At 44.9% G+C, this 14,050-nt stretch overlaps 1 protein-coding gene across 1 annotated transcript; it reads right to left on the bottom strand.

Annotated features, from left to right (window-relative positions):
- Positions 1-789: 789 nt before the first annotated feature.
- On the bottom strand, positions 790-2,158 carry LOC112589917 (uncharacterized). The gene is made up of 2 exons (XM_025304977.1): positions 1,486-2,158; positions 790-1,391 (listed from the first exon to the last, which is right to left on the bottom strand). Exons 1-2 carry the CDS (start codon positions 2,093-2,095, stop codon positions 1,375-1,377), a joined length of 627 nt encoding a protein of 208 aa, XP_025160762.1. The 5' UTR covers positions 2,096-2,158; the 3' UTR covers positions 790-1,374.
- Between the last annotated feature and the right edge of the window lie 11,892 nt (positions 2,159-14,050).

Below are 14,050 nucleotides of genomic sequence, written 5' to 3'. Positions count from 1 at the left end.
ATGCAATACTCACACCTCGTACGATATGAATGGTTAGGTATTAGAAGTAAGAATAAATTCAATATTTTTATTACAATTGTGTGCTTTTCTTCAAAGGTGTACACAACAACAGATCGACATTCTTTAGAAAAGGAAAAGAAAAAGGGGTGAAAAAGAAATAGAAAAAAATAACGAATATATGTCTCACAATTTATTAATCAAAATAAAGACCATTGTCCTGCACACATTTCTCCCAACGGGAAACAAATTTGTTTATTCCTACAAGATGGAATTCTGGAAAAGATAACGGTAGTTGGAAAAATCGGCGCCAAATGATAAAATGATAAAAACCGTAATTATTTTTGCACCGACTTAATAAATCACACTTCTAATATCATAACGTACAAATACGAAACGCGGCGTCACCAAGCGGAACGACAAGCCAAGCGGATGTCCTCGCGCTTCCGAATGCTCGCTTCGAGCGCCGCGCACCGCCAATTGAAATCGCTTCGAAGCCGGGAGCAGTCGCGCCAACTAGGAGAGCCGAGGAGAGGAGAGCCGGTCGACTTCTCTCGCGGTGGCTATCAACGATATCGATATTTTCGCTCGCGGCGCGGAATTCTCATTCTCTGCGAACATAAGCAACACCGACACACGTCCAAAGAGGGCGACGCTTTCGTACAAAGCTGCGGAACGAGAGAGGCGCGCCTTTATTACGAGGATGTTACTCCCTCCCTTTGCCACCCCCTGCCTCCTCCCTCCGCCAGCCCCCCTCGTCCTACGATCCGAGGCGCGATGTACCGCGTGCTGACTATAATATCGAATATATTGGATAATGATAAAGCCGCGAGCACCTATACCCGCCGTACCGGGGGTGATTGGTTATTAGTTTTGGCCGGACGATACAATCTTAATGGGAATACTTAGGTGGGAGGCTCCGAGACATTGAGGATGATCTATACTGCGGACCGTGTACACGCATCAGGCCCGGCTGATAGATCGACCAACCTATTCGTGGGACCTACCGTGTCCCTTCGTCTTCTCCCTCCTTCGCCTCCGCCTCCCCTCGACCCACTCCTCCTGCGTAGCTGTTCCTGGGACGGCCGCGTGCGTGTAACTCGCTCACACGCGAGCGGACGCACATTGTGTGTATATGTGCGACCGTCGTGGTCAATGGCAACCTTGGCGACGACACAATGCAGCCAACACGAGAGAGGGAGAGGGAGAGAAAGTTAGTAGGTACCATTTTGGCAAGACTGTAGTGACAACTAGAAATTTTCTTCTTCGAGTTGGAAATTTTCAACTTGGAATAGTTTGGCCTATTCGGCGATTACATCGTACAAGCGTACCAGATTAGTCCTTAAAATTTGGCACATGAAGAATTTGGCACCTCCATTACGCGTAGAACCTATCTAGGATGAAGAACATGATGGTAATATACTATTATTTCATGCGGCATAATTGATTAATATTAATAAAGTAAAAACTGCAAAAGTATCTAATAACCTAATAGCTGTAGATCTGTTCTTTTCAAATAAACTGCCTGAACTGGTGTAAATTTTGTCCTCGCAATGTACTGAACTGCCGCATTAAGTTCTGTTGCATTGGTGGAAAGAACAGTAACATCTGACGTCGCCTCTGCTAGAAAGAACTCTTCAGTGTACACTTTTTGAACTAGAAAGTTCAGCTGGGAAGAACAACCTCTTGACAACGTTAATGTTCGGTTCAAGTGACCGAATATATTCCTGAGGCGACAGAGAGATCTTCCAACGGTACTTTCCTTGCGTTGCGATCGAATTTTCAGTTGATTCTTGAGGAACGGAAGGTTTCGGTTGTCGTGACTGTAATTCAATCGTACAATACAGGCAGCCGAATAGTTTTCCGCGTACGGCAAAATTACGGTCGGACGAATTGCTCCCGGGGCTTTACATCGCGAGACTTGCACGTCGTTCGACATATCCACTTTTTCTTGCACCAAAGCGAAACTTGACCTCGAAAGCTTGCGAAAGAGAGATATCTTTTTCCAAGAGATTGTTGAAATTCCCAGAGGAAGTGACAAAAAGTACGCTCGCGGGTGTCGCGCTTTCGTTGGTGTTTCTTGTGTCACGACTCCCATTCAATGGCTTCGAGTCTCCTTTCGGTGTGTGCTTTTTTTCTCCCGCAGTCTTCCTAATCAGAGAGTCGAACTCCTAACGTTAGAGAAAGAGAAAGAGAGAGAGAGAGAGAGAGAGAGGGCGAGAGCCGATAAGATCAGGGGCTGCCCAAACTGCTGCGTGAAGAACGCCTGCTGAGACCTACGCCTTTTTTGCACACAACCGCCCGAGTGCGGTGTGTTTATATGAATCTGCTTTCCTCCTCTCTTTCTCTTTCCCTCCTCCCGCTCGCCCGCCACCCATTGTTATTATTAGGATGAACGAGAACACCCCCTTTACCTCCTCGAGCTCCGGAAGAGCGTTTCGTGATACGCGAGTCCCGGCTGGAGTCACTTCCTACCGGACAGCTGCTCTACTCCCCCCCCTCTCGCTCGATATTTCCTGACGTTTCCCTCACGGGTTGCGGTAACCCCTTTTTTCGTACGCTCCGAGGCGCACGGTACAGTCCCGGCTGCGAAAGTCGGTCGAATCGCCCGGCCACTCGATCGCGTTTCCACATTAACGCACATTGCGCGATGTCAAAATGCTGTCGAAATTCATCGATCGGTCACTAAAAGTCTACAATTCATGTCATGTATATTGTGGATATTCAGTACGGTCAGTAATTATCGGAACGCGGACCAAGGGTGCGTTCCTTTATTTACTTCAAATACTGGCACTATGAAAGTCATGAAAGTGTACTGCTACTAGCGTTTTTAATTTCGAGAACTCGACAGTTCTCGAAATTAAAAACGACAACCTCGACAGGTGTTGCAACGTTACAAATCGAGACCTACTACAGTACGCTTCGTTTATGGCTGTGTTTATGGTTTGTGTACCCGTGCGTCTGTTTACAAACATGAGTGAATCCTCAAGCATCAGCTATGACTATAATCGCATTAATTGCAACTATAATAAGATAAAACATGAGGAATTAAGCAACAGCGATTTAGACATAGAAATAATATAACTAGTTACACAATCTCGGATACCACAAGTAAAATGCCGAAATGTGTGTGGAAAATATTGTGTTAGCATGTTCTTCTAAAATTTACAATGCATTTTCGGCAAGTTACTAAGCACAAAGTTAAAAACTTAATTGTACACTAAAAAAAATTATATTCTTATATCAATTCATATTTATAATATATCCTGCTAAGTTGTTTTTTTAACTAAGTATGTATTTATATTAATAATTTAATACATATTAAACACAGCTATTGTGTATATTTTGTTAATCTCCCTATCAATCAAGGTTAGATCTATGTAAGCAGCTATCTTGTATTGTGACTGCTTCACGTCGCTAGCTGCAGTAGCCGCAGCAGGAAGTGACATCGAGATTAATGACGGCATACCCTTATAGAAGCTATAACCCCTATATTTCGCAGTATATTGTAACCACAGGCATTTATATTACACTAGACCGCTAACTCCCGTGTTTCTAGGGATAATTTTGGACCCCGAAAATTATATATTACATAGTGTGAGTAAACGTCTGCGCGTGCGTAGCGTAAATGATAAAGAAGACATGTAACATGGCCGATATTCATTATATTTATATTTATGCGTATAAGAAGTTACATACGTGTATATATATTACTTTTTCGACCAACCGGACATCAGTATTTTACCAGCTACAGAACGCATGCGCATGAGTTCATAGCCTTCGGAACCATGTATTTTATCCTAGTTAGCAGTCTAGTAATAACATAGATGTCTCTGACTGTAGCCCATATTGGAACACTGCTGGTGGTACTGACAGCAAATAAAGGAACGCCGCCCCAAGTCGTCCTCGTTCCCGCTCGCGACCGCGTTAAGCCGCGAAATTCGAGCGTTACAAGTTCAAATCGTACGAAATCGCATTCCAAGCGCGCGTTCTTCATGCCGTAGCCTCGGGGCACTCCCCGCTCTGCTATAAACGGTGGCCGACTCTGCTACAAACCAGTTACTACTCTCTCTCGCCTCGCAGTGCTTCGCATTAACTGACGCGCGCGCGCGCGAGTGACGTGCTTATATTTCCGTCGGCCGGCGGAAAAGGAGGGCGGCTGCGGCTGCGGTTCGCCGAGGAGCGCGCGGTACTATCGATCCGCGCTTCTCGCAATTTCCACGTCCGAGCGGGCTCGCGCCGATCGAGGACGAGGCGTCGCCGCCGCTGCCGCCGCCGCCGTGTGCCCGTTTGCGACATACCGCGGCGTGTCGACCCCGCCGGCGATAATCCGCGCGCGCGGGCGTGCGCGGGGTTAACGTCACCGTGACACGAAGGTGCCGCGGCGCGGCGCGGCGCGGCGCGGGCGGCGAGCTGCGCAGACTGACGATTATCGTATTTTTCGCGGCTGACGTTTATAGTTCGCGGCCGCCTCAATGTATCATACTCGCTCGCGAGGCTTATCTCCGTCGCCTCGCGGGAATTCTCCGGCACGAGAATCAAGCACGATATCCACGCGTACGAGAGCGGCTCACCCACGAAGAGCCTCGCTGAAGGCTCAGCGCTCGGCGCGCATTAAACGCGCGTAATGTCTCTTTCCTCACGACCTACGGGAGCCCCTCGCGAATCGTCGGATTAGCCGAGCCGGACGGCTTCATAATTGCAAGGCGCGCTCGGCCGGAGATGTTCACCGAATTTCCTCCCCGAGGCGAACCTAACCTAATCGAGTCTCTCGTTGCGCGCTAATTTCAAAAAAGTTTCCGTCTCACGAGAGGGTAAGTCCGGGATAGATGAGTATAGTTTTTTTAATTGGGATTAACACATCTGTATTATTGCAATGAGTGATCAACAGCATATTAACTTAGTAGAGAATAATGTTTAAGGTACGGAAGAATTTTTGTGAAAAAAAATTCATTGGACGGCAATAATAACGAAATATTAGAAATATTTTATGAGGGATAGATGATGGTCATATACGAAGGGATAGTTGAACATGTCTGTAATAATGTAGAAATTTGTTTATTTTTATTTATTTTTTGGGCATTTTACATTTATTAATTATTGACCTTATTAATTATTGACCTTTTTAATTATCCCTTTATTAATTATTAATATAATAAAACATTTCCACAAGTTTCTTATAGAAACTAAGGATAGCATTGGTGGAGAGAAGATTGGAAAGTGGCAACACAGAAAAAGGTCCTATGGGAAAACATTGTTTATTAAAGAGAGAAAAAAGAAAGAAATCTATTCGGCATCTTTAAACGAAACAAGATGCTGTTTAAAATGTACTGCAGTTTTTAATGTTAGGTACCCAGGGAAAAATAGATATCGAATAGATATCGAATCGTCGTCTTTTATATGTCTAAAGCATCTAGAAAACGTCGATCCGATGTCCATTGCTTGCTATTTCTCGCTGAGTAGACTGCCCATCTAATTCTGATAAAAATGAACCATCTATCCCGTTTGGAGAGTTCGTGTAAAGATGCGTATACCGCGTGTAATCTCGGTAACGAATTTTGAGGTTAAGTACGCAAATATGATGTTTTTTTTACTTGTTTAAGCCCAGATCTAATGTTGTAACTCAAAATAAACCGTATTCGCAAAGTATTTTTCCGACGTGTGAAACATTTTGGAGGTTAATGGAAACATAAAACATTTATTTACTCACAATAACAGTGTTTTTGCGCATCAGGAAGAGACACACCTACTCGTGGTACATCCAACTCACAATTGACCGATCAGCGCTAACGCCTAGCACATATTAACAAAATTATAGCAATTGACTATCTATGCCCTATGTCAGGGGTTCCCAACCCGGGGGTGCTCGCATCCCCTGAGGGTGCGGAAAAACATTCTTAGAGATGTAAGGAAAAGTGATTGTAATTAGTAATGATGAATTCTGGAATAATCCGGCATTTTTACCATCAAATTAAAAAAAGAGTTATTAAAATTATATATTTTTTACGTATCTGTACGTATATATTCATTACGTACCATTATGCAAAGCTTAATATCATGGATAATAATTTTATAATATTAAAATGATAATTAATTTCTATAAAACAATACTGTGTAATAATAAATTATTATAAATTAACTTCTTACCTTAAAACCCTAATAACAAATTTTTACTGTAAAATATACGAATAATTTTTTTTTGTAGAGGGTGCAAAGGTTCATTAATAAATTTTTAAGGATGCGAAATTCAAAAAGGTCAGGAAACTCTGCCCTATATCCATCTATCCCGGGCTTACCCTATTGAAAATACTTTCTTTTCTTTCATTCTCAAGAGGACTGTTTCGCGATCCACACTATCACAGAATCGGGAGGGCGAAACGCACAGAGTCTCAAATCGCGACTTAGGAATCTGGTTCGGAGGAGGAGGGAGGGGGGAGCAGGCTGGATTTGAAGTCGCGGGTAGAGAAGCGGCAGAACGGAACAGGTGAGCGGGCAGAAGAGAAGGACGACGAAAAGAACGAACGGGTAAGGAGCAGAAGAAGGAGGAGGAGGAGGAGGAGGAGGAGGAGGAGGAGGTGATGAATCCTCGCGATTAACACGTCACCGTGGAAGAGCGTGTTTAATCAGCGTGCGGAGAAGACGCTGCGGGGCGTCCGCATTCGGACCGTCGGCCCTGTCGTTGCACCCCCTTTCAAAGCGGCCGGAACACCCCGTCATAAATAACGGGGCGTTCTGGAGCCTCCGAGTCACGGAGGGATGACGACGACGGTAATTGTGAGTTACCGCCGGGCCCCGGGGCCCCGTATAGGAGCACCGGCCCCCGCGGGACATGTTCCGAAATTAACGATGATAACGATGATCAAAAGTAAGGCCCGTTCTAGGCCCGCGCGCGCGCGACGACGACGACGCACGTTGTCCAGCGCGCCGTCTCAGGCCGCCCGCGGGCTGAACTTTACACTTTTTTCCCAGTCGCGGTATCATCAGCCGCTACGCTTGATTGCGCCGAGTTGTGCGTGCAATCCCCGAAGTGCCGCGAGTGGAGCATCATCGATGGTGCCGCGCGCGTGCGCGCGAGGGGAACGTTCGTCGAGCGTGCGGCCGCGGCCTCGAGAGAGAATCGCGTCAAACGTTTGTAATTGGGCCTGACGCACGTGTAAATACCGTGATAAAGAGCATGCCGGCGATATATCGCAGGTGCATGAGCACGAGTTGCGACGAATTCTATTACCTCACGAGGGGAGAAAAGAGCCGGCCGGTCGAGCGTCAGCGTCTTTCGCCGGCGCGTCCGCGTCAAAAACGGGAAAACAACTATCCGGAACGAAAGGAGAAAGAGAAGCGCGAAAGGTGGAACGACGGGCGGCGAATCACTACATGTAATGCGGTTCTTTAGGGAGGAAGAGAAGAAAAGGAGAAACAGGCCGAAAGGAAGGCGGGCGGAGAGCGATACCGATGAGACTCGCGCGCGTGTGAAAAAAGCTGGTGAACCGGCTGCTCCCCTCCTCTCTCTCTCTCTCTCTCTCTCTCTCTCTCTCTCTGAATCACGGAATAATACCATGAATGAGTTTCCAATCACCGTGACGTTACACAAAGCAGTACCTTGTCACTCCGTAACTCTCATCGTCTTATTGAATTGTTTTTGCCGCGTGTCTTCTGCCTCAATCCAACCGCAGCCTTGTCATCGTCTTCTTCACGGAAAATCCGGTATTTTACGGTTCTGAATATTTGCGGGATAATTGTTTGCGGAACGCGATTGTGCAAACACAACGATGTCTCACGATGAGACTCGGCCACGGTCTGCGTGAAAAGCCTCGATATTTTCGATTTTCGCTTCCAAATCGAAATTCTCGGAAATCTAACCTCAAACTACACTTTCCACAAGAGAGACCGAGAGAGAGAGAGAGAGAGAGAGAGAGAGAGAGAGAGAGAGAGAGAGAGAGAGAGAGAGAGAGAGAGTATCCTGCGCTTAGACTGACATGATCCGGGAGGTTTCACGTCGTCGTTTTCAACGCTCTGTTACACGCCTCATACTCGTTAATTAATCTCTCTCGCAGGATTTCCGATCGCGTAAGAAGCGGGATCTACGAGCGATGGGAGGGTCAACTAACGGAATGATATCTCGGTTCCAATCTCGCGCGTCTTGCCCGCTATCGTGTAGAGGGAGAGAGAGAGAGGGGGGGGGGAAAGCGAAGCTCTTCTTGCCAAATGAAAATGGCACCGGCGTTATTAATTAATCGTGCGTCGCCCGCTCGTCCGTCTCGTCCCAAGCCGCCCCTCCTCCTCTCGCGCCGATCCGACCACCGCGGATCGGCCGGACAATATCTCTTCGAATAAACGCGGTGGCCCTTCGCTGGACCACCGATCATCTCGGGCCCGGCCGCCCTCCTCCCTCGCTCAAGTTCTCGCGGCAAAAACCGGGCGCTGGATCCATAAACAGCTTTTTAACCGATGCGCGCGCTTGAATATTCAACGAGTGCGAACGCAACGCGCGACGCCAAGGATTCTCTCCCTCCCTCCCACCCTCTCTCTCTCTTTCGCTCTCTCTCTCTCTCTCTCTCTCTGTCTGTCTTTGCTGACTCGCCGCGAACGCGGCGATTAATATTGATTTTATTAAATGCGACTTCTTGCGTCTCACCGGGGACTGCACCGGCGCACAATGTCGCGAAACCTCCAAATAATGGCCATAAACCAATTGTCGCTATAATGTACCATAGTTGAATGAAAAGCATACTACATTATAGACACTAGTACTTTATCACTAAAATAACATGTTTTCTAATTTTATTATTTTATTTTTTACTTTTTTGTTTTTTTATTCTTTTTCTGTTTTTTATTTATTCTTTTGTTTTTTATTTCCTTTTTTAGTTTTTCTTCTTTTGCTTTTTACTTCATATAACTATTAACTAAACAAAATGTTTAATATAACTATTCATCGTCCGAAATTATATTTGCTACAACTGGATTTGCAAGCAATTCAATAACTTCTTTAGGGAAGGGATCGGCTTTTCTATCTGAAACTTTTTTTAAAGACAAAATGATGGGATCTGAGGAAAGAAGAAGTCTTTCAAATAAATCTTCATTCGTCGCAATTCTCGAGTTTTTTCTTATATGATACTCTCTCATATCTCTACAGTCTTTATTTTTACTATTGTTTACTACATTATTTAATTAGAGCTTAAACATTGTCGTTAATTATTATATTTGTAGTTAACATTAGTAAAATTAACTAGAATAAACAATTTTAATAGAGGATATAATTTTTGTGTTGGACAATATTACCTGCAGTAGACAGCGTTTGATCGTAAGCGCACTGAATGTCAAACTCTGCTCATAAAATTTATATTTTTGTAAGCGCTGGATATCGCTCTTTCTACCTTTGCATAAGGATTAATAGATATTTTATCTTTATTTTCACAAAGTTACAACATGGTGCGAAATGATGCATCTTTTATATATCACGATATAAATGATTAATTGTATATTAAAAATGAGTCCTGTAAACCTAATTTTTATTATATATACTTATAACTTTCTAATATACTCTTTATTGGAAATAAAACTACACAGATGAGATATTAGACAGGGAACATCATTTTCATGATAAAAAATTGTTTCAACGCAAAATCAGTTATATCATTTGGAGGGTTATAATCCAGTTATTCTGTACTTCGCACCATGTGTACATTTGAATTCACTTATCTTCGTGATACAATTGGATTTCATCAAAATGTTACTACAACTTATTAATTTGGACCTTTTAGAAAATATATTGAAGACGAGAACCGAAAATTTCGCTTTTTATTTTTTCCTATTTTGGCCATGATTAGCGATTTCTTCTGCAACACTGTGCGGTGCGGCGACTGACGTCGCGTCTCGCGAGTTCTAATCACGAAGCGCTGGCATGCGACGCGCATAGCCGACGTGCCGACGTCGTTTCTCGCCGGGGGAGGGGGGGGGAAGACAAGACGACTCGGCTTCGTTTCCCCTGTGTCTTCGCGTGTGAAAATCGCAGCCGCGACGGTGTCTGTGTGTGATACACCGCTGAAACACGCGGCGCGCGAAGTACGTGCGAGGGCTAATTCGACGCTCAGCGCCCGCGTTACAGGTGTCAATTAGCGATCAACTAATCTCGCCCGGAAGATTTACAATCGATCTCGGATTCGGCCGCGCGCGGCACCGTGTTATTAAACCGGCCCAACCGCGGCTCTATTACCGCGCCGGTCGGAGCGCCTGCAATTTTCACGATAAGGAACGCGGCGCGATGTTTAGAACGCCATAAATCAAGCTCGTTAGGCCGACAACAGGCGGCCGAGGCGTGGACTATTTTACAGACTGACCCGATTAGGTCTCGCAAGAAAGATGAAAGACGAAACCAAACGATCGATCCGACGATCAAGAGAGAGAGAGAGAGAGAGAGAGAGAGAGAGAGAGAGAGGGAGGGAGGGAGGGAGAGGGAGAGTGGTGGCCGCAGCTTCGGCCGCGTGTGATGAAGTCGCGAGATCTCGAAGACCTGCGAAGGACGAGCGGCTGGAGGAGCTGCTCGGCCGTAGTTAGTCGCGCGACGAAATTTATTCCGTGTCCCAGCTCGACCTCCGCGATGCAAGGTGGACCGGGGAGAGGCTGCGTTAACCCGAGACAGAGGGCGAAGCGAGGGAGGGGGGGAGGAGAAGGCAGATCGGTGCCAGATGCCGTGCTCCCAGTGGGACGCCGGGCGCCCCGGGAGTGAAGACGTTCGAGTAATTGACCCTCTGCTTCGATTCCGACTGCTGCGGCCGCGGGGCACCCGATTCGGCGGCCTCTCGCCGAACCAGTCCTCTCGTTACAGTGGAAGCGGCCGTCTTGGTGTCGGCAGGGAGCTACTGATTACAGACTCGCCCGTAGGAGTCCTCCGCGCCGGCCGAGTTCTTCCTCCTGGTCTGGCTAGCTCCTTGTAGCCGGTGTACACGTGTCGCCTTCCTCCCCGACGCCCTCGACGACGACGACGACGACGTCGGTGGCAACGATAGATATATTACATATAGATGGAGCATTGTGTCTTGTCAGCTTGTGAGGATTCCCCGCGTGCCGAGATAACTTCGGATGATTCGGTAGGAACGGGTAAATGTTCCTCCTGCGTCCGCTGGGCAACCATAACCATAGACATACTACTGCGATGAAAAAGTATCCGAACTTCATTCTTAAAAATCAAAATTACAATTCAATCATGAATATTCTTATAGTCTCCTTCAAAGTAGTCCCCATTGCTTGCAACGCACATATCCAGTCTTGGAAACATCGCTCATACGCGACAGACGGTATGTCCTTCAATTGACGCAGCGATTTTTCTTTGATCTCCTCAATCGACTCGAAACGTTGTCCGCGAAATGGTTTTCTCAGTAGGGAGAACAGGAAAAAGTCGCAGGGGCCCATGTCTGGTGAATACGGTGCTTGCGGAGCGACATTCGTTGAGTGTTTGGAGAAAATTTTGGAGAAAATTCAGGTTTTTCGGAATCAAGCGTGATGCGATCCGTTTCATATCCAGTACATTGGATAAAATGTGCTGGCGCGATCCAAATGATATTCCAACTTCATCTGCTATCTCTCGCACAGTCAATCGACAATTTTGGAGCAGCAATTCTTTCACTTTTTCAATGTGAGCGTCATCCGTTGACGTTGATGGTCTTCCAAAGCATGGGTCGTCTTCAACGGATTCTCGTCCTTCTTGAAACTTCTTAAACCACTCAAACGTACTTGGTTTCGATAAACAAATTATCGCCGTAAGCTTTTTGCAAGATTTTGAATGCGTTTGTGAACGAAATTTCGCTCGCAACACAACAAATTTCAAACAAATTCTTTGCTCCATATTTTTCGACATCGTAAAAATCGCCGTGCATAACAATCTTCACTGACATAAACAACACTTTCAAACGGCTTGAAGAAATGCCATGATTTTTTCACCAAATGTGAAGGACATGTGTACCAACTTAAGAAAGCAAACGGATTTGATTTACAGTTTACCGGCGATTTTTAAAAAATAAAGATCGGATACTTTTTGATCACAGTAGTAATGTATCTAGACTGCATGTTCGAGGAGTGGGGGTAGAGCTTACGTAGAAAAGGATACACTCTGTTTTGCCTGTGCGTTCTCTCTCGCGCACTCTCGATGAAAGGGGAATAAAGGAAGCAGTTGCTAACTTGTACGACAGTATACAGCCGCAGTTTTTATATTTTTTTTCCGATATAGTGATCAATCTAAGTCACCGTGCTTTCAGCTCACCTCGAAGTATATACAAGTACACCCGCTGTATTATACAGGTTAGCAGGTGCCTCCCCTTCCGTCGAGAGTGTGCGAGAGAGAACGCACTGACAAAACAGAGTCAAAAAAGAGTGCATCTTTTTTACCCTAAGGTCTACTCCCACTCTTAAAATTTGGGAGAACGCGCAGTCTAGGTATACTATGTCTATGACCATAACCAATGTTCTTGTCAACGCCGATGTAGGTCAAGCAGGCACTATTAGGCAAATTTACGATTGCGCATGCGCAAGGAAAATCTACCCCTTGCTCCACTTATCTTGACGCAGGGCAGTCGAGATAACGCTTTATCCATATTATCTATCGTGGCGATTCATAGACTTCTCGAAAGCTATCGCGCGATTGTTTCCGACGACGACGCGTCTGACAGGTCGACCTCGTCGACCGAGTAGACATCGAGAGTAAAATGGTGGCGAAATTCGCGGAAATCAGAAGGTGATTACGCGTGACTGCGGCGGCGGCTCGAAACGTGCTGATGGGAAAGCGGAACGGTGTGGGAGCACAATGTGTCGCGCTTTTTAGCCGCCGACGTGACCGTTTGTACTTCTTATGGATTTCTTCCTGTGTCTACATTGTCGCACCGTTAATAATAAGCCTGGCGACACACGAGGTAGTCCCCTGTCCTTCGTTCTCGGAATTTGTCGATTGGCCGTGTCATGCGGGACACGCGAGACTCGGGCTGATCGTTATGTTAGGACGCGACACGGGTAATGACGAGGTCGTGGAGGCGGAAGCTCGTCGGATCTTATCGCCGGTGACTTTCGGTAGACGAGAAATGGAGGAGCAGCCGCCGAGGGACACGGAGTTCCACGTTGCGCCGTGCTTTCGCCGTCGATTTACTACTCGCGGCACGCGACTGCATGTGAATTATTCGAGCGACCTCGGAGACCCGTTGCAAGGTTACACGGAGGAAGAGTTATCGGGTTGAGAACTTGAGACATCTGGACTTTGAAAAAGATAAAGAGAGAAAAGAAACTGGGAACATGGTTTTTAAAAATATATTCTTTGCGGGATATGTCGTTGAAGAACATTGGGTGTATTTCTGAATGGGAAACCTTCCGATTGGACTGAAACTTTATAGGTGATATTTTCACGATGTATAGTGAAATATTTATGAAGATCCTGTCTTTGGGGATTCTCTACCGTTGAAAAGAGAAAAAAATAAAAAGGAAAGAACTTATAAACGAAAATAATTACGTACATATTATTAATGTCAACACCATGTACATTTACTAACCAAACTAAACCCTAACTCTAACCCTAACCTTAATCTAAAACCTACAACCTACCTACAATATACTCTTCATTTGTGTTTTATAATTTTTTTAATTTCATTATTTCAATTTAATTATTATGAACTTAAAGACTAGTTTCTTATTTTTTTGTTTTTCATGTTTCAATTTTTTTTATTTTAAAAAATAAAAAAAATTATAAATAAAAATAACTCCGTACATATGTATATATGTATATGTCAATACATTTAATAAATCAGAGTAAACTAAACCTAAAACCTACAGCATTCTTTTTACTTGTATTTTTTAATTTTTTTAGTTTCCTTTTCTTTGATAGGTTAGGTTATGCATTTCAAATCAGAAGAAACAAAACCTAACCTAAAACCTATAGCATACTTTTTACTTGTATTTTTTAATTTTTTTAGGTTCTTATTTTTTTTTGGTTAGATTAGATTGTGTATTTTAAATCAGAACAAACTAACCTAAAACCTACAGCATATTTATTTCTCTTTTTTTAATATTTTTATTTCTT

This window comes from Harpegnathos saltator, unplaced genomic scaffold (assembly GCF_003227715.2).
Source record: "Harpegnathos saltator strain DR-91 unplaced genomic scaffold, Hsal_v8.6 scaffold659, whole genome shotgun sequence".
Lineage (NCBI taxonomy): Eukaryota > Metazoa > Arthropoda > Insecta > Hymenoptera > Formicidae > Harpegnathos > Harpegnathos saltator.
Note: the sequence above shows the minus strand (reverse complement) of the source record. Positions and strands in the feature narration are given on the sequence as shown.